Raw genomic sequence first — 25,850 nt, 5'->3', positions numbered from 1 at the left:
CTGCCGGCGGCCCGGGTTCGGATCCCGGGTGCACACCGACGCACCGCTTCGCTTGTCAGGCCATGTTGTGGTGGCGTCCCATATAAAGTAGAGGAAGATGGGCACAGATGTTAGCCCAGGGCCAGTCTTCCTCAGCAAAAAGAGGAAGATTGGCAGATGTTAGCTCAGGGCTGATCTTCTACACACACACACACACAGACACACACACACACACACACACACACACACACACACCAAATAAATAAATAACTTTAAAATCTCCACTAGATATATTTAGTTTGTGATTTCTGTATGCCCCATGTGGTGGATGAGCCCCTCCCCCCTAAAAAAAAAGACAAAGGGAGCACTTTTATTCACTGCAAAAGCTAAACAAAACTAGCAAATATGACTATTTAAGTATTTGTAATGTGTCTTAGAGAAGTTGAAGAGAAGGGGCAAATCAGGGTAGACAGGAGAGGTCAGGGAAGTTTTCATATTATGGGTGGGATTTGAAGAGCTGATCCTTGAAGAGTGGGGTGGAGTTAGGAAAGGAGGAAGGGATCACAACAGAGGACACAGTGTGAGCCACAGCGGGGAGGGATGAGTGCACGTCAGCATAATGAGGAGCCTGCTCTTGCCTGGAATGCCATATTGAAGATGGAAGAGGACAGTTGCAGGAATGATGGTAGTGTAAGGTGTGTGTACGGTTTGACAGTCTCAAAATTTTCCCAGTGTCTTTATATCCTTGATAGTCAACTGATAGTTTTATTCATAACTTAGGTTTAGATCTTTGTATCTGCGGTATTGTGCATTAAGCTAATTATTGAAAGATATGTAATCAAATGGTGTTATTCAAGTTACAAAAAAAATCTTTGCACGTATGTCACTGGCTTTGATGCCAACTTCAAAGCCAGTAATACCAATTATCACATTTATTGTTTATACTTCTCTTGTAAAAGTCAAATATCTGTTTACTTAAAATGGCTCTCTGCCCTCATTTGTACAGGAAATGATAGAAAAACATTGGAATTTCCGTTAGTATAAAAATCTGTGTGATTTATATGGTTTCTAATAGTACTGACTTTTATTGACTTGAAAGCATGAAGTCTGTAAGAAAAAGTGAATATGCTTCAAGTAGTCATGCAAATAGAATCTGGAGTCTTAAAAGCAGGGGGAGTTAGTGGGAAAGGCGTGGGGCTGGTGTGGTAGTTATGGCAGCTGCTTAGCCGACTGTCCCTGGAGGCAGCTTTAGCCTCCCTGGAATTCAGTGTTCTGATCTGCACAGGACAACTGGACTCTAGATCTGTTACGTATTTTCTAGCTTAAAAGCCTGTGACTTGATAATTCTTATTTGCCAGTTCATTAATATTGCCAAAGGAATAATCCTTTCCTTGGAAAATAATTTTTTCCCTATATCAGATCTTTCCCTCTGTTATTTGGAAAGAAACTTTGAAAGAGAGCAAATGATAATTCTTAAGAAGTATTATACATTTTTGTAAATAATGATTTTATTTTTGTCAGGTATATAATAACATACCTGACATGTTATTTAAACATACATTTAAATTGTTACAAAATAAATTTTAAAATCCTTCAGTAAAAATCAGAATTACATGCAAATAACTTCTCAAGATTTAATTGGTTTACTTTAAGGGAAATCAGAGTTGTTTTTAGGGAAAAGAGGGAAAGAGAAAATAACTTAAATTTTATGGCATCGTTAACAGGGGTGTATGTTTGCAATTATTGCAATCAGAGAGTATTTCCATCAGGGCATTACTTGTTAGATTTCAAGTGTTGCTGTAAGACTGAATTATATTTCCTAATGATTCTGACTTGCTCCTATTTCAGGAACATTCACAGTTCAGTTTTATGATGGAGTAATTCGTTGTTTAAAAAGAATGCACATTAAAGCCATGCCTGAGGATGCTAAGGGGCAGGTAAGAGTGTTCAGCATTCCTAGCTACCCAAAGGGATCTCTTCTTGAATGGTGACTGATCAAAAAATATGTGCATTTTAAAGTGAACTAATTGTAGGATTATGTGCTGATAGCCCCAAATAGCAGCAAGAAAAAGAAGCTGAGAATGTAAACTAAATCATACACTTGATTTTTGCCTCTCTGGTTTTAGACCTGCTAAAGTTATAGGTCACTAGTTTCTGTTCCAGGTGAAATCCCAGCATCCACTAAGCTGGTGTTGTCCTATCGACCCAGCTGGATCGTGTACCCAGTCTATGGGAAGTGAGGTAAGTGCCTTTTCTTAATTTCGTTTTGTTTTTTCTGGTATATAGTATCATTTAGAAAGTTAATTTTTCATATAAAATTTTATATTGAGTTTCTTATCTTCTTCTTTCCTTCTATAAATCATAGTCATTAACCATCCTTTAAAAGGCGCTTACCTGACACTGTAGGCTGTTTCAGGTAGGGCTCTCTGAGTCCTGTGATGTAAGCAGTGTATTACTTGCTTTGTCACTGCTCAAAGCACTGCTCAGAGCAGGAATCAACGGTAAGCATTGGAGGGAGAATCTGGGATGAGGTTAAAACCACGATTACACGGGTTGAATATGTTTCCTGAAATACTGGAAAGAAAAGGTGCCAATAGAAATTTAAAATGTTTTCTTTTATGTTCTGCTGTTATTTGGGATTTTCAGCACCTGGACCTACAATTAATTTTAAGAAGTTGAAAGTAATCTATAAAAATGTCTTAATATAGAAATATGCTACATATTTGTTCCATACCATGCAGTGAAAAATGTCATCCTGAAATGTGTTGAAATCACCTGGTTAGCTCCCGTCGAGTGTATACATTTAGTAATCTAGAAATGCATACCACTGCATTTAAAAAAGTAACCCTGATGTTTTCTGAGAAGTGTGATTGTTTTAAATCACCTTGTTTTCAAAAATTTAGTTTTGAAATGATCAGGTAGCAGAGGTTTTTTTCCCCAGTTAATATGGAAATGCAATTTAAAATGCATTTTAAATTGATTTAAAATTTTGATTTTTATCAGGAAATTGCTTTGTGTCTTCCTACTTGTATGTATAAATAAAGTATTCTTTTAAGCATTCACTGTTGTGATTTCTTGGTTACTGCATAGAAAAGACTGATTAAAACATTGGGAACTAAGTTTAATACATATTTGTTTAAACAAAATTCTCGGGTGCTTTTTGTTTTCAAACTATTATTTTGTTATTCTGGTTATTTAAATGTTTGTGAGATGGCACCAGCCCTAAAACTTTATTTTTTCCCAAAGTGAGACATTAAGCCAATTTGGTTTGTGGTAAAATTACAAGTTGTAAAAATTAATTTATTGGATGTATTGAATGTTTATTTATTTATTTATTTATTTATTGAGGAAGATTAGCCCTGAGCTAACATCTGTTGCCAATCCTCCTCTTTTTTGCTGAGGAAGATGGGCCTTGGGCTAACGTCTGTGCCCATCTTCCTCTACTTTATATGGGACGCTGCCACAGCATGGCTCGATAAGCGGTGCGTAGGTCTGTGCCTGGGATCCAAACCCACGAACCCCAGGCAGCTGAAGTGGAGCGCACGAACTTAACCGATACGCTACCGTGCTGGCCCCAAATGTTTATTTTTAATAAGTATTTTAGTCACACCATGATGTATGTTAACATAAAAATCAATGCCAAAATACAAACTACTGAAAGAAAATATGAGTAGCTGTATATTTCTTTTAATTTTACCTATTTCTTCATAATTTTTAATTATAAGCACATTAAAAATATTTGTAGAATTTTTTTTTTATAAAATGCTCTCATTGTATGAGTGTCTTTTTTTCGCAACAAGTTTTTGTTTGACCTGTTTTCATCTAGGAAATACACTAAATCAGGTGTTGTTTGGGCAGTGCTCAGAGAAACCAACTTTGCATATTATCTTCTAGATTTTGAGTACTTTGAGAATTCCTTTATAAAGATAAACAGTAAATTTTTTTTTTTTCAAAACAAAAGGCATCAAATAAATGCACTATGGAAATACTCTTCTCTAAACTTTCTGTAGCTTTTTCTCCTTGAGAGTGTACTGATACAGAATTTACATTGTAACTCACTAGAGTTAAAGAGTGAGTTCGCTCATAAGGTCCATTGTTATTTATAAAACATTTTTTGCATATTTTGTTTTATTGGATTTTCATAGCAAATCTTTTGACATAGGTACGGCTGATATTTCTGTTTCACAGTTGAGGAATTCAGAACTTAGAGAACTGAGTGATTTACTTTAAATTTCACTCAACCATAATGTGCAGAGTGACTAAACTCAGATCTGATTTCACACTGGGCTCATTATAGTACACTATTATCTACAGCGAACTTTGACACATATCATTAGTTCTAATTCATGGACGGATCATACCAGCTTTTTTTTTTTTGAGGTAGATTGGCCCTGAGCTAACATCTGTTGCCAATCTTCATATTTTCCTTTTTTCTCCCCAAAGCCCTAGTACATAGTTGTATATCCTAGCTGTAGGTCCTTCTAGTTCTTCGCTTTGGGACGCTGCCTCAGCGTGGCTTGATGAGCAGTACGTAGATCTGTGCCCAGGACCCAAACTGGCGAACCCTGGGATGCCAAAGCAAGGCGCGTGAACTCAACCACCACGCCACCGAGCCAGCCCCCACACCAGCTATTTTTGATAGTGAATCTTTCTTATTTAAAAATAGAAGAGCAAAATAATGAGAGAATTCTTTAATCACACAACTGCAATGATTCCCGTGATTAACAAGTCATATGATCAAGAACTGTTTTTTTATATCTAATGTCACTTTTTCAAGGTACAACATGAATCTCTTTCTCCTAGTTTTTCCTTTATTGGAGACAGAAAAAAAATAGGGATGGAACTTAACTCTGGCATTTTTCAGCATTTCTGTAACAACTTAAAATTTTCCTGCAGTGTGGAACCCAGAATTAAGTGCTCTCCTCTTAGTAGGATGCAGACGTAGGATCTCGGCTGAGTTGAGCGCTTCTCTCCACTTGTCTGGTTGTGCTTGCTCTGGTTTATCTTCCTCCTTGTTGATTGCTAGCAGTCTTTTCCATTGCTGGTGCTTTCTGTTGTTACTGTTGAAGTGTAGGTCTCAAGGCTTAACGTAGCCACAGTGCTTTTAGCCGCCCCGATTGCTCCCTGACCTGTGGACGCCCCTTCCCCTTCGTGTACATGTGGACCGCTGCTGCCGTGCCTTTCTTGAGTGGTTCTCCTTTTGCTTGGAGTGCCCTTTCACTTCTCCTCCTCTGCCCTTTTCCCTGGTCAGTTCCTACTTCAGGGTTCAGCTAGTCTACCATTTTCCCTGAAGCCTTCCACTGGTCTTTCTCTTCAGTCAAAATTAATCTTTTCTCTTTTGTTCTTTCATAATATTTTGTTTATTTCCCTATGTTATCCCTTCTGTCACGTTGTCATATAAGTTAATTTTATTTGCCTGTCAATTCCTTACGGGCAGAACCAAAAAGGAAGTGGCTGTAAGTAAAACTGGGGTTGGACAGTACTGGTGCATCTGTTTGTTGTTGTTTGTTTGTTTGTTTTACAAACTAGAGATATAAACCTTTTTTTCACAACTTTGTCGTAATTCACTTTCTTATAAGACATGTATTGGGGATATGGTTTAAAATACTGGAAAAACTAGATGTTGGGTGTCTTCCAGGCAGGAGCAAAGATGTGGTCACTCTAGGGCCGAGGTGTTCCTGGGGTTTTCAGGCAGCATCTTTTAGCACCTCTTGTCTTATGAATGGTTAGCATGGTTCCTGGCATATGTAACGGGATATTCAATAGAAAATTGGTAAATGAATGAATGTGTTAGGTGCAATCACATGATGTTTTCAGTTCATTTCAATCATGGGGGAGAAAGAGAGATTTTGTTTGTTTTTAATGTCTTATTGTCTTCACCATATGTTTTCAAAACTGGGCAGCCCTCAACCTGTATTGCTTAATGACTTATGTTTGTTACTGTAACCCATGAAATGCATTTGATGTTGTGAAATTGTTTTTAGTTGCTTGAACTAAGAATTTAATGTATTATGGTTGTATTGGAATTGGTGGTCTATTTGACAGCTTAGTGGCCTCAGTGGAAGATTAACTCTGTAGAGATATTATAAATATTTGTTTTAAAAAATCTTTTTGATTGTGAAAATTTAAATGTTAGTACCACTTCTTTACATCTTTCCATATTTTTTACAATAAGCATTTTTAGTTAAGAATAAATAGTAAAATTATTTAGCAACAAACTAAAAAAATTAATACAGGAAAAATAAATATTCACATCTCAGAAGAATGGTAACTAACACAGACCCAGGAAGTTGTAGAGGGAAGGATGTTAACCTGGAGCCGGACAGTGTGTACTTCATCTTGGTCAAGTCAAGTGCCTCTTTTTTTCTTTCACTAGTACTGTTAAGCTGTTGTGATAAATTGGTATCTGAACTTCAAAAGCTTTAAAAAAAAAAAAAAAAAGTCATACCTTGATTTCTATGAAATTGACCATACTTTGAGTGGTACAGTGTTCCTAATAAGGAATAGTAATTTGCACAATGGGAATACATTTCTTTTAATCTTTGCAAAATTGCAACATAATCATTTTTCTCTTATTTCTTTTACAATCTGCCCTATTACAAAAAAGAAACACAATTCACCATTTAAACTCTGAAGTACTAAGGCAGAATGTCATATAATATTCCACATTTGTCATAGGTTTCTTCTATTATTTAGATTTTATTCCTGAGAAAATATGTCAAAGGAATAGTTGTTATTGAATATTTTTCTATTTTATATAGGGTTATACAATCCAGCTAACCCATTATATTATTAAGTTTGATAATCTACCAGGTTGATGATCTACCTTGTAGATATAGTTAGTCCGATTTTTATATTTGTGAGTGAAAGTAGCTTTGAAAGTGTGATACATGTTTTTATTCATTCATGTAATTAAATTTTGATTAATTTTTAATGCTTTCCGTGTTTTGTGTTTTTCCTTTGGAGGATTGGATAGCTTTAGTCAAAGCAGCTGCTGCAGCTGCAGCCAAGAATAAAACAGGGAACAAACCTCGAACCAGCGCTAACAGCAATAAAGATAAAGAAAAAGAGGAGAGAAAATGGTTTAAAGTACCTTCAAAAAAGGAAGAAACTGCAACTTCTGTAGCCACACCAGAAGTTGAGAAGAAGGAAGATCTGCCCACATCTAGTGAAACATTTGGTACAGAATATGTTCTTATGTTCATTCCTTATGGCAGTAGTAAACTCACATAGTGAATAAGTCAGACCCCTTGGCTATCTGTATTGTGAATGTATAGTTAAATTATTAGGCTTTTTTCCCTAGGGTAATATGATGGTTAACTTTTCTAGCATCTTACAAATCTGAAGATTAATGGTCTAATGTGGGTACTTGATGGTGGATGCCCTCAATATTCTTGAATAGAAATGAGTTGAGATTTTAATTTGTAACTTCTGGGTAGTAAGTTTTTGGTTTTTTAGTTTTTTTTGTGTTTTTTCTTTAACTTTTTAAATGCTTCTGCATGTATATCAGTATGTAATATGGAAAAAGCAGTAAGTCATTGGATTCCTGCTTTTCTTTCCTAAAGAATAACTGCTTAGTAGTTGTTTATTTATATATTAATATCGGTCTGGAGAGATTTGTGTTTTTTAAAGTTCTATGTCAAGCACTATATTAAAAAAACTAAATGCAAAGTATTTTTAGTAATTTGCTATTTAAAAAAAATATATGTGTTTTAACTTTGGATTCTAGATAAACTCTCATATATATATTCTATTAAAAGTAGGACTTCATGTAGAGAACGTCCCAAAGATGGTCTTTCCACAGCCAGAGAGCACATTATCAAACAAGAGGAAAAATAATCAAGGCAACTCCTTTCAGGCAAAGAGAGCTCGACTTAACAAGATTACTGGTAAACTACAATGATTCTTTTTGGGGGGAATGGAGGGTTTGATTTTAGAGTAGTTTGTTTTTAATAAAGCAAAATGTGTCTTTTGGTTTAGTGTAACTAACTGGTTAATAAGGAAGACAGTTGCTTTATGTTTCTTCAAGGTCATCGTCTTTCAATACTGTCAGCTTTTTCTGTTGTGAAATGTGAAAAATATCACATATCTTCTACCTACCTCACAGGGCTGTTGTGAGGATCAATAGGATCAAATGTTACAAAACTCCATAGTTTTTAAATCACCTTGGTGGTAGGAATAGTATCTATAAGAATTGAATTATCTGCTTTTGTCAACCTGTGGTGACATAATGTCTGAGGTTCTAAATGTTATACAAACATTCTTACTCTTGACCAGTCTCAGTAAGGATGGTACCATATATGGTTGGAAAGATGGATACTAAATTAAATTCAGTTTCTGAATCTGTTACTTCCCAATGTAAAAGTACTTCTATATGTTTTTCTAATTTCTATCCTTATCTTCGGTTGGTCTCTAGTATCTGGGCTTGTTTCTCTGTGCTTTGTTGTAATTTAGAAAGTAGAGTGCTAGGGTGCTGAAAAACACGGAATATCTTAGCCTGGGTAGTGTTTGTAGAAGAAGGGATTTAAGTTTTAGAATTGAGGCCAGTCGTAGTAGGCCCCATCACTTCCAAGACCTATTCAGCCTAATGATTATAGTCTTTAAAAGAAATTGTGAGATATTTAATTTTTAATTTTTCTGAGTATATGTTAAAAGAGGAGCTAAAGTACTTTATTCAGTCATAGGTTCTTATTTTAAGGACAAAATGGTTTTTAGTGCCTTTGGCCTGATAAAGCTATATAAACGTTTGTTGGCATTCATTTAAATAATTTGAAAAAGGTTGATATCATTGACAGATCCAAGAATAAATGTAAATTAAACATGTTGACCATTTTCTAAAGAGTGGAGGAAGCCCACTGAAAGATGAGTCTGCAGCTGAAGGTTCTTTAGAACCGTTTTATTATAGTATTCATCTAAGTGATTATAATTGGTTTCAACAGGTGAGAATGTTTAGTCTTTCAACTTGTTAATATTATTTTTGTGCCTTTCTCTGATAAAGAATATATTCAGCCCCAGGACAGGAAATATTTCAAATCAGTTCACCCATTCCACCTTTTCCTTAGAAACTGTTAGCTTTGGAGAAAGCCGCAATGTTATCCAAGTGATTATTATGATGGCAACTTGAGACTTCAGTTTTGCCTTAGAATAATGGAATCAAGTGCTTTGTACTGTGGGAGAAGTTGGAATAGGACTTGTAACTCCTGTGATACCAAGATTGAAACAGCACTGTTGGAGGAGCCAAGATCAAGGAAGATGGAAATGACACTGACACTGCAATTGCCAGCTTACCAGCATCACGGTTTTTCCTACAATCTGGATAACCCGATTTTAGTTTCAGTCAGTATACTCTGACATGTGCCTTACTGGACACACAATGATGCATTATCTCCACATGGCCTTGAAAAGACAATAGTGGGAAAAAAAGAACTGTTTTACCATGTGCTTCAAGGAAGTTCTAATACTGGTTGCTTAGTAACACCCTGTGCTTCTGTGGAGGGACTGTGTCTTCACTTCCCCTTGTGAATCTCAAATGGACAAGTGATAGTTTGGTAGCAGTAGAAGAGCATAAGACTTTGCGAAAGTGAAACCGTTATGATCTTTTACCTTTATTTACTCAAAATATTTAAATGTATGTTAATCCTTTTAATAGTTCATCTCTCTGCGTCTGTTTCTGATTTGGTCACAACTATATCATGCAAAATGACAACAGATCCTATAAGATTGTCTTTGATGGTTGAAACTCAGGCTTGTCTCTATACAGTAAATTTCATTTGTAGACCATAAAAAGAGATGAGAACTAATATAAAATAGTGATTTTGTTTCAGAATTATGGTGTATTTTAAATTTATCATGCTGATTTATATGTGTGTTTTTGTCCCTTTACTCCTTAGAGGAATAGGGCTGCGATCATGGCAGCATCTCAGCCTGCTCTGATGTATTTCCCCCAACTCCATTTTATTTATTTTTTAAATAGTTCTAACTGGATATAAGTGGACCAGCCACTGGATAAATTTAATTTATGTATTTATTCACTCTCTCTCTGTTCCCCTCCCCATATACATACCCTACAGAGATTCTAAACCTGATTCCTGTATAGGGAATGGTATAGGATGGCTTTTTTCAAAGTTTCCAAATAAGTAGACATTGAAATTATAGTTGCATAGTATATATACGTGTTCTTCCAGAGTCTTATTTTTCATTATGTAATATACCTTATTGATGGTTATATACTTTATGCATACTGATTTAGAGTACACAATTTTACAAAGAGAATCAAGATTCCATACTTTGGGACAAAGTTGCAAGCAAACTGCAAGCAAATTTGGATAGACTTTAAAATACAGGTTGTTAAGAGAGTAAAAGAAGAAACATCAGCAGTTGGTACATGGTCTGTTTGTAGTAGTTCTAGGAGTTCCTACAAGTTCAGCCAGCTTAGATTTGTTTGTGCAGCTTAAGGAATTTTAAAAATAATTTTGAAAACCCAGAGGTTTGAATTGACCAATAATATCTTATCAATAATAATATCAGGAATATTTGATGCTTAATCGCAGCAAGAATGTTGTGTTTTGGAATCCCTGGATGAAAAGTAAACCACGAATTTAACCACTTTGCTCTTTCTTTCCTCCCCTTGGCCATTCCAGGGTGCTCTGGTCTCTATTTTGTTTATTCCTGTTGGCAGCGAGAGACCAACTGTATATTTCATAGCTGAAGTAGATTAGAGTATTGAGAAATTTTAACTTTGTTGGTGGGACTCATCAGTACTTGATATTCTACTTCTACCTGATATTTAAGTAATTTTTTGAAACTATATAATGCATTCTGTTAAGATAATTATAGATATGTTCTGCTGGAGGAGGAACTGTTAGTAATATATTGATAATTAATACATATTTGTGAGTAATTAAAGTTAATTTCATTTGTATCTATTTTTTTTCCAATTCTTCTCATTTTCTAAGGGTATTACATTTCTGCCTGGAATGTTTGCAGGTCAAGATAACAGATTTTGGACTGCCTCTTAAGGCAGCAGTGGTCAGAGTCCGCTCCTCAAGGACATATTTTATTTTTTGTCTCCTTTTGTTGTTTATATTTGGTAATTCTTTTATAAGTTCGTATGCATATAAAGTATGAAAAGCTTTTTACTGATCACATTTGAGGCTTTTGAATTCACTAGACACTAAGTATTTTCTCATCTCATTTTAAGTAGTTTTTATTAAATGCCCCATTACTTTTTTATAAGAACATTACAAAGCTTTATTTTTCCTTCACAAACCATTAAATAGGAATTGCTTTTAATTAACTTGGTTTGTAATATCCTAATTTAAATTCACAGAGTGCGGCTGAATTATTTTGTTTCTTTTAAAATTTGTAGTACCTTATTTCTACTGTTGTAGTTTGTGATTTATTCCACCTATTGATGAGATTTAAAAAGCATCTCCACCACTTATATGAAAGGAAACAAAATATAAGATATATTTAATAGATTGAATAATAAATATTTGTCCTGTTTGAATAGCCCTTAGAAGTAGAACTTCTACTCAGTTCACTGCAAAGGAAGAACTTGATTCCCTAATTATTTTTCTTTGTATTTCAGTAGTATTGATTCTCAAAAATATTAGCTAGTGAAGAACCTGTGAGTGTGGTTTTAAATGTTGAAGGAATACTCCATGCCACATCTTTTTCAGTCATCTAAAATTATGTTCAGAAGTTTAATGTAATGAGGATTGAATTTATGGTTTATAAACTATTTTTGTAAAATTATTTATATATTGGGTTTTTTTCCCCATTTAAATATACACTTGATATTGTGTGAGCCTTGAACGAACTATGTAGATTGTTATCTCAAACTGGACCAAATATCAGTTTTAATACCATTCATTGATGTATCAAAATCATTGCTTTACACTCAGCCTTTTCTATTCTCAATTACAATTCCAAGTGCTAGGTATTCAACTTTCCAATCAAACAGAGGTGCTTTTTGCCTAATTTAATACTTGGCCCTAGTACTGCTGTAAGAATACAATTTTAATATTTGAATTTCTGCTTAGATTACTTAACATCTTTGAGATAGTTATCTGAAAAAGTCAAGAGATGTTGCCACATGGATAGCTCAAAGTTAGGGGCATTTGGGGGCACCTTTTTTCTCCTGTTAAATATGTTATAGATAGCTTCAATAATGTAGGTGGTATAATTGTTGCAGTAAGTTTACTATTATGTTGTTGATTATTAAACATGCTTCCTTTGAAGCAAAGATTTTGTGTGGCCAACTTTGAAATGACACAAAAATGATTTTTGGTGACATTTTATGTGCTTGGTGGCCATAAGCAAAAATAAATACCATATAAGGGTTATAAACCTGCTTCATTGAAGTTACCTGTCAGATGCTTAGCAAAGAATCTTGACCAAGTAAATGCCTTTAATTTATAAATTAAAGCAGAGTTTTAATGCCTTGCAAAGTTAATTATATATACTCCAGTTAAAATACTCGGTCTTCTAAAATTGAGAATTAGTGGTATACATTGAAGAAAACTGGAACTCCCAAATTATTTCATCATTTGTAGAATGAGTCTATAATAGTAGTAAGTTCAAATGTTGTAGGAAGGACTCACACTTTTTTCCCCATTAACATAAAATGGATCCATCAGTGTTTTGGGCACTTTTGTAAAAAGATAAGCTACAACTGAGTATAGAAATAAACCTACAAAGCTTAGGTTAGAGGATCCAAGTGAAATTAAAAATCAGGAGCATTTTTTTTAGCTAATAATACAACAACAACAAAAGTCTGATTATATGTTTTAGATGTTTGGAAGGATTTCTCATATCTTAATTCTGTATTTTATTTCAGTTGTATAGACAAAGCCCATATTCTGAGTATTAACTATCTAAGCAGTCTTAGGTTTCTGAACATTAAGCCATAGAAGTTTAAATTTTTATAGAATAAATGTGTATGCATGTGGTTTTTAAAGGATATCTTTAGGAGTAATATAAAAAATGAACAACTATGTAACTAACTCTCAAGTTCTAATTCAGTCCCTTGAGTCTTTATTAAGGGTCTTTGTATTTTTGACAAGTAAACTTTGAGAATATTTACTTCCTATATATTAAAAAGGATGGGGGATTTCAACTGCTAACACTTTTGAGAAGTTAATTAGGGTAAGAGTCAATATTTTTTCTAATAAGCAATTTCTGTGCGATTTTTCTCAAGGTTTGTTGGCATCCAAAGCTGTTGGGGTGGATGGTGCTGAAAAAAAGGAAGACTACAGTGAAACGGCTCCAATGCTGGAGCAGGTATGAAATGGTAGCATTTGATTTTTTTCAAGGTTCCCAACTGGAATGATCACGGAGCTATAGTATCCATGTAATTGAAATTGCCGTTTTGATCAGATGTGAGAATAGGAAGCTACTTAATTGATGATATATTTTTAACTTTGCCTTCTCCAAGGTATACAGAGATAAACTACAGACTTCTTTAGCATTTGTTTTCGATAGACTGGCATTAAAGCCTTTGTCTCCAACATTTGAAGGCCTGGAGACAGGCATCCCAGGGTATAAGCTTCCAGCTGGATCACCTTTAGCTTACAAAAAGACCCTTACACAAATACTTTTCATTTGTGAGTTAAAACAGGGTTTTTTGACATCTAATAAAGCTTCTTTTGTAAGAAGTTTCTTTTATATTGTAACAATTGGTGTTGTTAGACTGACTGTGTTTTATGAATTGATCAATGAGCCATACATTTTTGCTAGGATGTATATTTTAATAACTACAAAAAAAGAGAATTTAAAAAAACTATTAAGGGTCTGTCTTTAAACCACCTAATAGAGGAATTTAAAAGTGAAGGTTGCAGTTGCTAGATTTTGCCTTGGCTACCTTCAGATTCCCTACAATACCTGTACATAATGAACTGTGCATGCTTTTACATTTTCTAAGGGCTTAACTTCTTGGGCACTGTAAGACTATAAGAACACAGTAATAGCCATAACTGGATTTCCTTGGTTCTCCTGTTTTAAAATCTGAGCCTTAATGTAGTTTTAATATATCCTTTTTGTATTATTTTCATTTTCTTTATTAGTAGCCTAATAAAGAAGACTTTAAAATGAGTATCTTTTGCTCTTCTCTATATGCGTTTTAAAAAATAGTCCAAATTTAATTGATATTGTATTGAGTTTTTCAGGGTTATTTCAGGCCTGATTTGATAACAGTGCATTGTTTTGGTGCCTCCATTAATGTTGTATTTGATCAATGGTCTTTTAAATTGATTAATATGTCAGCGAATCATACTTCTGATTTTCTGTGATCATCAAACGGTTAAGTCTCTGCCGTTATTGTCAGTATATCAACCAAATTTTAAGTGACTTTTTTACTGTGTATTACTATATTCAACATCCCAGATAATAATGGTATTTTGTATTTTCACCACTGTTCATGGTATTCTCAGAATGCAATAAATCAGGGACTTGGGTAATAAAATGTTTCTGGAAAATTCATTACAATGTCAATCTTTCATTATGCACAATCCTGCCAAGGTGAATGTGATTATGAAAATTACTTATTATATGTGGAAGTTAGTGTAGAGGGCAGTGCCCATTTCAGAGAGAGGTACAGAAAATAACATTTTGAAAGTGAGTTTCAAGAAAAGGAAGAAAGAAAAATTGAGTAACTCGGCTGTTTCTATTTGCCTAATTAAAACATCTTTGAGAGTCCTTGCCAGTTTTGTAACAAAGAGGCCAATAATCATTAATGAAAACTTTGTAAATTATTTTAGATTTTTAAGGAACGTCATGCTGTTCCCTTTTTTATTTGTCATTCAGCTTGATTTCAATGTGAAAATATTTTGTAATCAAACTCTTAATTTTTATGCTAAGTGTTTGCCCTGCTTCAGAGTTAAAAAGCCGAGTTATAAAACTTTTAATTATATCTCAGTTGCTATCAACAGTCGACTTAAAGGAGAGGTATTGATTGTCGCTAACCTCTGTTGTCCTAATGAGTAAAATAATGTCATTCGTGACATAGATCTATTAACAGGCCTATAGCCAAAACTTACTATGTTAATGAATTTATTTTATTTACATTTAAAAAAAATTCAAACTCTGTGGTCTTGAACCCCAATTCTTACATTATTAATTATAGATTATTTAATTGTATTAGGGAATTGTCATGTTATATTTACTTTTGGATAAAACCTGCATTAGATGCTTAATTCAGTAAGTTTTTAAAAATGTTAATTTGTCCTTGTTTAGAAGTTAAGCACCTTATCAAGATATTAATTTAAGTTTTAAAATCTTGTTTTATAACTTTGTAACTCGAGAGTAATGGATGCTGTAGTGATGTCTCTCACATATGTGAAGATGAACAATAAAATTGTTTATTTACAAGTAATGGCTCTAATTACTTTTCTGGCAACACCTTTTATGATAAGCTTAGGAATCCTTTCCATATATGGAGTACTTTTTCAAATGATTAATCTGCACTTATACACGTGTAATGAGTAAATTCAAGAATAGAAATGATGACAACTGAATGGGACCCTTCACACCAGCCCTTTTATGTGGTATGTTCAACATGCCATCTATAGAGCATTCAAAAGTGCCCTGCTTAATACCAAATGCACACTTTTTTCCCACCAGAATTTGAGCACCTTGTATTTTAGTGGGAACAGAAAGCTGTTTGGTCCCCAGACAATGATCTTTCATGTACCAGAGAACTGCAGACTGCAGACCTGATGGTCATCCCTCGCAAAAGATATAGAAGTAAAAAGGTTTCTTGAGGACAAGCATGTTGTTCATAGTGCTAGCAATTTGATTCTTTCTAGAGGCTTATCTTAGTATAGCTTTAAGAAAACGTGTCTCATATTTTGCTGTCAGATACGTATATCAGAAAGATACAGTAGAGGCATTCCAACACCATAGATTGCAAATCCATCCAATGTGGCTATTCTCTGTTGTCTTTGGACACATTCACATATATTTTTACATATGTAGGAAATTTTACTGCCAAATGAATAAAGATATTCTTTATGAAAGAACTGACAAAGTTCTAATTTTTTTTTAAAAGTATCAGTTGGCAGGAAGAAGGTAAAAACTCTCATCTAAGAATGCGACGTATTTTGTTTTTAAATCCAATGTTTTTAACTTACACTTGGTTTTACTTCTTGGTTTTTTTTTTTGTTGCCTGTTTTGTATTGTTTTTTTAGTCTTTTAACTCTGTATTGCTGGTAGCTTTGATTTCATGATGCATTATGCTTATGAAACTCTAGCTTTCAGCACTAAAATGAGTTAAAGATAATGTTTTGTTAATTTGGTCATTGTTTTCCTGTTGAGATCTTTCTTTAAAGGGAAACTGTCTACTTAGACCTCCACATTCAACTTGATAAAGGAAATTATTTTATAAGAAAACATCTGAAAGTCAAAAGCTTAAGTGTATTCCTCTAATGCTCAAAAACATGAAAATTCTGTTTATTTACCTAATTATTATTGTCATTGGTAATTATGGTTTCAAAGAGGTATGTTTCAGTTTAATACTGAAGATATTTGTCCATTAAGATAACATTTTATATTCTGAAAATATGAATATTATATTTTTAAAAAACCAAGTCCAGACTAAAAGTTGACAGCATCCCATTAAAGACAGCGTATTCAACTTTTAGTTAATAATTTGTGGGGTTCCTTTTGGTTTTTCATTTGTAATAGAAATGTTATATGTTGCTTAACAATGTTTTTGGATACTAAAGTTGCTTAACAATCAAAATAGAATACAAGAACAAAAATGAAGAAACCAAAATAAAAATATCAATTTTTTATTATTTATTCAGGCGATTTCACCTAAACCTCAAAGTCAGAAAAAAAATGAAGCTGACATTAGCAGTTCTGCCAACACTCAGAAACCTGCACTGTTATCCTCAACTTTGTCTTCAGGGAAGGCTCGCAGCAAGAAATGCAAACATGAATCTGGAGATTCTTCTGGGTGTATAAAACCCCCTAAATCACCACTTTCCCCAGAATTAATACAAGTCGAGGATTTGACGCTTGTATCTCAGCTTTCTTCTTCAGTGATAAATAAAACTAGTGAGCACAGATTTTTAAAAAATAGTTACTTATCCTATAAGATACATTAAAAACAGTTTGACTGTAGTTATATTGTATTTTTATGAAGTTGCTTTTTAAAAACTCAAGTGGATATGATAGGGAAGGCTTGAAACTATTTCAGGGGCAAAAACCATATACAGTTCTGACTGATTTGTTGTACAGGGACTGTACTGCTGGTTGCAAAGCCTTACCGTTTAATAATGCAGATTCACTGTAGTTTGACTCTCCTCAACTAGTAAACCAAACACAATGAGAGGCCTGATTCATTACAAAAAAGAAAAAAACCCAGAAAGAGAGATAAAAAGACCCAAGGTGGACGTTTGTCCTCAACTCCTCTAAGACTTTCTTCTGGATAGATTAGTTATTGTCCCCACTTGTCTACACCCCTCTGCAGTATGTTTTTATTTGTTCTTATGCTAGGATTTAGAGTGCAAACTTCAGTTTAATCTTACTAATGAAAGAAGAGTACTTCCTTGATCTTGTCTTTGAAGATTTTACTGTTTCAATACCACTGATCTTTCAAGAGTTAACTTAGTCTTTTTAAAAATAGCCTTTCGGCGTGGGTTTGGATATATAGAAAAGACAAGATTTGTGTTGACCTGTGTTTCTCATATTAGTTTAGAATTCTAAGTTAGAGACATACATAAAACAGTTACCTGCAAAGTGGGTAAAAGATACTTTTCTTTTGCTCTTCATACAACAAATGAATTAGTAACCTGATTAGTAAATGAATATGACCTGTATCCTTATGAACTCTTCCATATTATATCTTCTACAACAATTAAATATGTTGGTATTGAGAAGACTTTTATCAATCAAATATATTAACCTCCTCTTCTATTTAGTTGCCTCATTTTCTACCAAACCATATTTTTCAATTTTTGATCAGGTTTTGGTACTTTTTTGTTTTTGTTTCGTTCTTTTTAATTAAATGAGTAGAAAGAATGGGAACAGAAAAAATGTTTCCTCATAATAAGCTTCATTTCGTTATGGCATTTATCATGAAATAATGTCATTAGTAGTCATTACTATGTTAGATGACATGGATAAGTATTTTATTTTGAAATTGCTTTGTATTTTGGTATTATAACCACAATGTTACAGCAATTGGATTTTATTCTTTCATTTTTTTCAATTATCACCATGTCTTTTTAATTTTGATTTTTGTAAAATTATTTTTAAATACTCGAAGCATCAACCTCTGTAGACCACTCTTATTACATCCTTCTAAATGAACATGAATATATTGGCCTATGTAATCCTGCCTATTCTCAATAATCAAACATGTTTACATGCCATGTAGAAAGAAGAAAACTAAAGGTTAAAAAAGGACAGAAATTTCCAAACTTCTATGTTATAGCCAGAAGATGCTTAAATGACTCAACAAGTTAGTTAAAATAAAACACATGAGGGAAAGAACAGTGTCATATTCTTTTAAAATCCTCATTATTAGCCCATAATAAGTAGTTAAAGTTATTTGTGTTCAATTTTTTTTTAATGAATCAGGCCCAAACATATGTTTATAAAAAGCCATTGGGGGGAGTGAGGGTGGGATAAATTATTTACGTTAGTTTTACTTTGGCGAGTAAAGCACTAACTCTACAATGCGTGTCCAATTTTTGTCACCTATGCCCCCTGTTTTTTCTTTTTTCTTTAGAATTTCTAGATTTGTAATGTAGCAAAAGGGATATATATATATATATATATATATATATATATTTTTTTTTTTTTTAATCTTTGGCTATACAGAGACTATTTTCCCTAAGGAAAAATGGCAACTAACACAACGATCTGCAATTAAAGAATTAACTGTGGTCTGTCAGTTGGGAAACTACCTGAACTTAGTGTTCCATGTTATTTTCTTTTGGTTCTAGTAGGCTTTAGATTTTAGAAGTTTTGATTAACTCTCTGTGAATGAGGGCACAGTTTTTGCCTTTGATTACTTTTGGAACAAGCCGTTCCTTGTGGATACCTTACAACATCAGAGGGCAGAATTTGAATCATTTTTCCTGTTTATCTCCTTAAATATTATAAGATGATCCTGGCATGTATCTGCTTCGTGAACATTGAAGATCTTTTTCTAGGTCCTCCACAGCCTGTGAACCCCCCTAGACCTTTCAAGCATAGTGAGCGGAGAAGAAGATCTCAGCGTTTAGCCACCTTGCCCATGCCTGATGATTCTGTAGAAAAGATTTCTCCTCCCTCTCCAGCCACTGATGGGAAAGTATTCTCCATCAGTTCTCAAAATCAGCAAGAATCTTCAGTACCAGAGGGTAATGTATATTGATTTCCTATAGAACCAAACATAAAAGAAGATAAAGAAAACACTAATAGATAAAGATTATTAAAATATTAAGAAATTTCTGCTTTTTCTTTCTTAACATCTTTTGGACTTATAAGCGCTTCATTTATTCTACAGATACTTATTGAGTGCCACCTTGTGCCAGGCACTGTTGAACTTATGTAACACTTGAATCCACATTGATATTAAGTTTACGTATGTTAATGTTCTTTTACATTCTTTATTTTGTGTAGTGCCTGATGTTGCACATTTGTCACTTGAGAAGCTGGGACCTTATCTCCCTCTTGACTTAAGTCGTGGTTCGGAAGTTGCAGCACCGCTAGCCCCAGACCCCTCTTACCATAATGAATGTCCCAGGGCAGAAAAGGAAGATAAACAGATGCTTACAAATCCTTCTTCCAAAGGAGTAACTGATGGGAGAGGAGCTCCAACAGCATCAGGTAAAAAGGATTCATTTTGCAAGTAGTTACGCTTGCCTTTATAGGGTGTAAGCATTTTGATGTCTAATTACATTATTTTAATATGTAATTCCTCTTCATAAATACTTTTAGGTAACATCTATGGGAGGTAGGGTTTCTCTGTCTAAATTCTTTTGTGTGGCTGTTTACTATCATATTCCCTGGACATACTTACCATTTTGTCACTTTAATCTCCTTCCTTCTCCCTGCTTCTTTCTTATATTGTATTTCTACTATATAGGAATTGTTAGAGCTTAATATAATTACAGAAGTTCTTGGTTTTGAAACCAGAAGATACTTAATGAGATCAATACTTAAGTTTAAGGATTTTAATAGAATTTAATGTTTAAGAAATACTTAGCTTAAATTTAACTATATACATGTATCTTAAATATAATCCCATATTTTGGGGCTGAATCTCCCAAATTTAAATGTAATTTGTTATAACATTATTTTGGGAGTCTAATATGTAAAATCAGCCATGCTGGGTAACACATTTTTGGGTTGATTGTATGGTATTTGTTATAATCTGAAACCCTTTGGAGGTATTTTATCAAGTTGTTATTTTAATCTAATAGAATATTAATTTATATTTCTCTTATATAGTTACATTGTTTTATTTAAAAGTTTTATAGAATTTTAATCTCATCAAAGAGTACATATAATAAAAGGCAAATACTAATTTCAGATGCTTTTCCAGTAAATTACTAATTTGGAATTAGGCAGATGGAGGAGGTCTGAATTGAGTCAGTTCTGAAATGGAGAAAAACATAAAACTGTTTCTTAATATGCAGCCAAGAGTATTGAGGATAATTGTTTTTAATAGCATCTGCCCTGAAATCACTTTATCTATCAACTTCTTGAATGAAGCATAAAATAGAGCTTGCTCTTTTCTGATGGTGGTATATATTAAAATAAAATAATTGAAGTAACTTAAGAAACATATACGTTTTAGATTACTGCCTTTACCTTCTCATTCCTTCTTTCAAGGTAAAAATGTAACTAAATATTAAATATACAATTCTCTACAGTTCCATTTTATCAATAAAGATTGAAGTTATTTTTATTTTGTACCTGATAGTGTTTCCATATCTTGTTTTAAAAAATCAGTGCCCAAATCTGAAGATTTGTGTTTTGAAACATTTCTTGTTATTGCCCAAATCTGATCGTCTTTTGACTCTTTTTTCTAAGCCCCTTCTATCCTTAGGGTAATTTTTCCTTCCCCTTTTCCCACATGATTTCTGAATTACCATTGAGCCTTTGGGATATTTTTCCTGATCAAGGTCTGAGGCAGTTCTTTAACAATCTGGAGTTTGTTGCAGTACTGAATATATGAAAAATATGTTCAAGTTATATTGATCTGTATCCATTGTGGAAATTATTTTTAGATGTGCATTCAAAAATAATTGTATTTTTTAAAAATATATATATACTCTAATAATAGTAACAAGACGGAAAGATAGACCAATATAAGTAGGTATATAATAACTAAGAGTTATGTTAGTCAGATTATATATCCTAAAATGTCAAAGTAGTGATTGTGCATGGAAATCCTTGATTCAGATGATTTTGCTTCTAATCAGAGTATTAGCTAGTCTTTTTTAAGAATTTCTAGCATATTTGTGGAGATAGGCTAATTCCCATTGAGGCATGGTTCCTATTGTTTCTCATAATGGTTACAATATACTGGGATAGAAGGAGGGCACAGTATTCTTTTCCTTTTTAAGTTTTAGAAATAACTGTTTGATAAAGTCAAAGTAGTAAGACAGTTTTCAGGAGAAGTGAAAGGTGGAGTGGAGTTTAGATTTGTAATATGATGAATTTATAGATTTGTTGAAGAGTGAGGGTCATCTGGGTATGGTGTTGGCAGCAACTTTAATTACTTAAATCAAGGAAATGCATGGTTTTAAATGTTAATTACCAAAAGTCTGTTTGTTAGAGAGTTGAACAGTTGTAGTATTTGAATGCAGGGTGGGGGGGATTCTAATTTATTTCTATTACCCCTTTTAATTTTTTATTTTGTGAGCAAAGTAATAGAATTCAGGTCATATTCTAATTGGCCACCTTTTGATTAAAACCTTGTGAGCCTGTCTGACTTGCACTGAAGTTCTCAGTGGTCTGCATGCTTTTCTCTCAATGTATTTGTTGCCTCTTTGTTATACTCTCTCAACTTTTTTGCAGTATTTGTTGGACTTCTGTCTGCTCCCCAAGTTGTCTTCCATCTAGAGTCAGAGTACCAGGTGTTTTGTTTTTGTTGTTGTTCTTTTTTTTTAATGTACATTTGGTTGGTTGGTTGGTTTCCATCTTAATTATAAAAGTGAATTTTGTTACTATTGAATTTTACAACTTCTATGGTAAGCATTATTTGCCAGAACTTGTGTCAAAGACATTTTCTGAGGTATTTTTGTCAAAATGAAGCTCTTGGAGTATTTAGAATGATGAAGATGTTAGTTATTAACTGTGAAATAGTTTACCAGACTTACATTTTTGTGTTTCTGTGTAAGAGATATATGCATACTGCTGAGTTTAGCAGTCATGGTAAAAGATTGATGAGATGATGCAAATTATCCAATTATTATATACACCTGTTCTTAACAGGTTAAAATTTGCTTTTAACTGTTTTTCCATTAGAGATAATGAGCTTACTTAATCTTTCCACCCGACATTATGACTAAAGTTAAGAATACTATCATTGTCCACATTACCAAAAAAAGTCATTGGTACCCTTGTAAAAATGGATGGCTTTGTTTTCATTTTATTATCAGAATGCATTATCTAACGGAGCCAACCAGTTTTAGGTAAGGAGAGAGCCTTAGTTCTGTTACTGTTAGTTTTGTTACTATCTGGGAATGTTAACTAGTTTTCTTATTGATCTACTGAATGTGTGTATAACAAATACTGAATTACTCTAACCTCTTTAAGAAGTTATGTGTTCAGTGTATGGAAGGGTGAGCCAATGGCAATCACAGAAGCTCTGACTTGTGGACGACTTGCTTGTGCCCGGCATTGTGCTACCACTGTAAATAGATGAGTTTGTCTAACATCTTACATAAGCTTTACCTTTACTTTTTAAAAACCTTTTTGTTTTAAAGTGTTTTCAGTTTTTTTCCAGAATTGTACAAAACAAAACAAAATGATAACCAGAGACTCTGTAATCTACTTCCACCCCCACACCAAATGTTCACGGCTTGTGAAGAGCCTGGGGTTTCCATGGAGTCTCAGGGATAGCCTCTTTTTTAGCCAGAAGAAGCAGATATTTAGCGTACTGGAAGGGGCTTGAGAAACCACTCTACATTATTGAGTTTTAAATTGCGTGCAGGCAAGCCCAGTTCAGAGATCTACCTCTCTTACTTTAAATAGCTCCATTTGGAACTTAGTTATTAGAGCTGTACTTCAAGTTGAATGATATTTTCATATTTTTATTATGTTTAATTTAAATTACATGAAGTATTTGTAATAAGATGAATAAAATCAAAATAAAATCAAAAGCTTTTTTTTTTTTTTTTTTGTGAGGAGGACCAGCCCTGAGCTAACATCCAATGCCAATCCTCCTCTTTTTTGCTGAGGAAGACTGGCCCTGGGCTAACATCCATGCCCATCTTCCTCTACTTTATATGGGACGCAGCCACAGCATGGCCTAACAAGCGGTGCGTCGGTGCGCACCCGGGATCCGAACCGGCGAACCCCGGGCCGCCGCAGCACAACGTGCGCACTTAACCGCCTGCGCCACCGGGCTGGCCCCAAAAGTTTTTTTGATACCATATTGGAGTGATTTAAAAATGAAAGAACTTGTAAATGGTGATATACAAGAATAATTTAATAGACTGAAATTGTGTTTTAAATGCACGATAGTATTTTTCTTAGATTAACTCTAGACACAAATAAGATATTAGCATTGGGAATGGTTGAATATGAGTTGAGAAGCTTATTTAAATGTATCTGTGTCAGCTATACAGTTATTGGGGTGCACTATTGGTTTAAGAATGTATTTTGGGCTATTAGATATTAATACCTAAATGTCATCAAGGTTGACTTGTTTATATGTAAATGAGCCTTTGTATTTTACATTTAGATAAAGACCAAAAATCATTTGTAAAATAATTCTATCTTGGCTTTTATCATTACCTAACAACACATTCATGACGGAGTTCAAAGGTACAAGTTTGTTTTAGGTAACAGAGGTTAAATATTAGTTTAAAATTTTATACAGATTGTTGAAAACCCATATACTTTAATATGAAGTTTAATATTTTGTTTGGATGACCTGAATAGCATTCATGTCATAACTTTCACAGAAGTGGAAACGTTACATGGACCTATCACTCCGGTGCATTTCATCATCTTCTGGATTGCCAAAGGCGAAGAAGCCAGAGTAGATCTTTACTAATTGCCTAGTACATTTATCTTAACATTTTTTAATGTTTAGAACCACATTTATGCTATTTCTGGAAATGATGTAATCTCAAATTATAATCCCACCACAAAGGAAAAGGTGAAAAAACGCTCTTGTTGTTTATCAGACACTAGTCTAAGCATTTTACATATCTTGACTCATATAATCCTGATAAAAACATGAGGTAGATACTTTTATTCCGATTTGGCAGATAAGAAAACTGAAGCCCAGAGAGATTAAATGATTTATTCAAGGCCATATAGCTAATAAATGCTGGAACCAGGATTTTAATCTGGGTAGTCTGGAGGAACAAAAATCATACTTAATCAGTTTTTTGAAGTAAGAAATCCTGTTTCTTTGTTACTAGTTGGGGCAATAAAATAATGTAAACCTTAGGGGAAGAAGAGTCTTATGTAGAGTTTTGTGAGCAATTGTAATTTAAAACATTGTCGCATACTTTTAACCCTTTCTGATTAAGCTTACATGTTTTTCCCCTAAACCTGCAGGAATATCGAAAACAGAAAAAAAAGTGAAATTGGAAGAAAAAAGCTCAACAGCATTTGGTATGAACAGAAAGTAATCTTTAAGCAAAAGACTATAGATGGCTTGACAGTGGGAGGACGTAGTCTGTCCTCACTTTACCTGTTAGTGCTCCTTAGGTGTAAGTCATCATCTGTTTTAGTATTTATTAGTGTTACTCAGCTCCAGATATGTGATTTCTTAATACATATCCTGTGGTATTATGTGTATTTTTTGTCAAGGGAGTCTAAGACTTTCTGTGAGAACTTTGTGTTTCTGAACATCTTTAAAATGGCTATTTAAAAATAAGCTGCCATTTAATATTGTTAAGACTTAGAGATGGATGATAAATTAGTCATTTTTTTCCAGACTTTCTTCTTCAACCTACCTTATAAAAAAGTTACTAAGTTTTCTGCTATTTTTTCTATTTTCTGTGCTGTAATACTAAAAGTTTTGGAATAATGGATCTTGGGTATTCAATGGTCTTGAATATTCTACAGATTAGCTTACTGGAGCTTGGGTCACTGAAAGTTGGTTAAATATGGTTGATAAAAAAAAAATTGTAGGCTAAACCATTCTGAGTGGAACAGTAGTTGAATATATGTGATGAATTAATTTTAAATAAAATATTCTAGCATACTGCTTTAACATCCATTTATTTTCTTTAAAGTACATGTGATTGGGAAAAAGGAATGTTTTTTTGGTGAAAAATTGGTTTAATAAGATAATTGTTTTTCCTTGTGTTCTTAGCCTTCACTTTGTACACACTGGACGTATTGAAAGACTGAAGGAATTATTTATGGATTGATTTAATTTTTTTACTGTTCCAAAGAAAAAGTTCAAGTTTTTTTGTTTTTGTTTTTTAATCTTCTAATATATTTTCTCACTAAATTATATATGGAAATGCTGTCTCCTCAGTCATCTTTAAATTATGGAGTTTACTTCTTTCCACATCAGGAAACTGAGTTATATTACTCATTTAAAGATTTTAACTACTGTCTGTGTTAACTTGAAGGTGTCAGGAGTTGGGATTTCTCAACACTGCTAATGAAGATCCCCTCTTATAGTCCAGTAAACTAATCAGGAGTTCCAGAATCATGACAGGAACAGTTTAATTGAA

General features: G+C 33.5%; 1 protein-coding gene across 9 annotated transcripts in view; it reads left to right on the top strand.

Moving 5' to 3' along the window:
* Positions 1-25,850, top strand: part of PHF20L1 (PHD finger protein 20 like 1) — an 81,447-nt gene that overhangs the window by 23,206 nt on the left and 32,391 nt on the right. For 4 of the 9 annotated variants that reach the window (XM_087447443.1, XM_087447440.1, XM_087447434.1 and 1 more), the window contains exons 5-13: positions 1,828-1,916; positions 2,131-2,220; positions 6,946-7,159; positions 7,740-7,868; positions 13,181-13,263; positions 16,785-17,037; positions 19,143-19,331; positions 19,594-19,800; positions 24,718-24,774. In XM_087447443.1, the coding sequence (XP_087303569.1) occupies positions 1,828-1,916; positions 2,131-2,220; positions 6,946-7,159; positions 7,740-7,868; positions 13,181-13,263; positions 16,785-17,037; positions 19,143-19,331; positions 19,594-19,800; positions 24,718-24,774 (1,311 nt within the window). The remainder of the gene's footprint in view (positions 1-1,827; positions 1,917-2,130; positions 2,221-6,945; positions 7,160-7,739; positions 7,869-13,180; positions 13,264-16,784; positions 17,038-19,142; positions 19,332-19,593; positions 19,801-24,717; positions 24,775-25,850) is intronic. The other 5 variants (XM_087447439.1, XM_087447437.1, XM_087447438.1 and 2 more) reach the window with 5 other exon arrangements.

The sequence above is a fragment of the Ceratotherium simum genome, chromosome 23 (genome assembly GCF_057802395.1).
Source record: "Ceratotherium simum simum isolate JZ-2026a chromosome 23, ASM5780239v1, whole genome shotgun sequence".
Taxonomy (NCBI): Eukaryota; Metazoa; Chordata; class Mammalia; order Perissodactyla; family Rhinocerotidae; genus Ceratotherium; species Ceratotherium simum.
The sequence above is the reverse complement of the archived record's forward strand: the minus strand, read 5'-3'. Positions and strand labels throughout refer to the sequence as shown.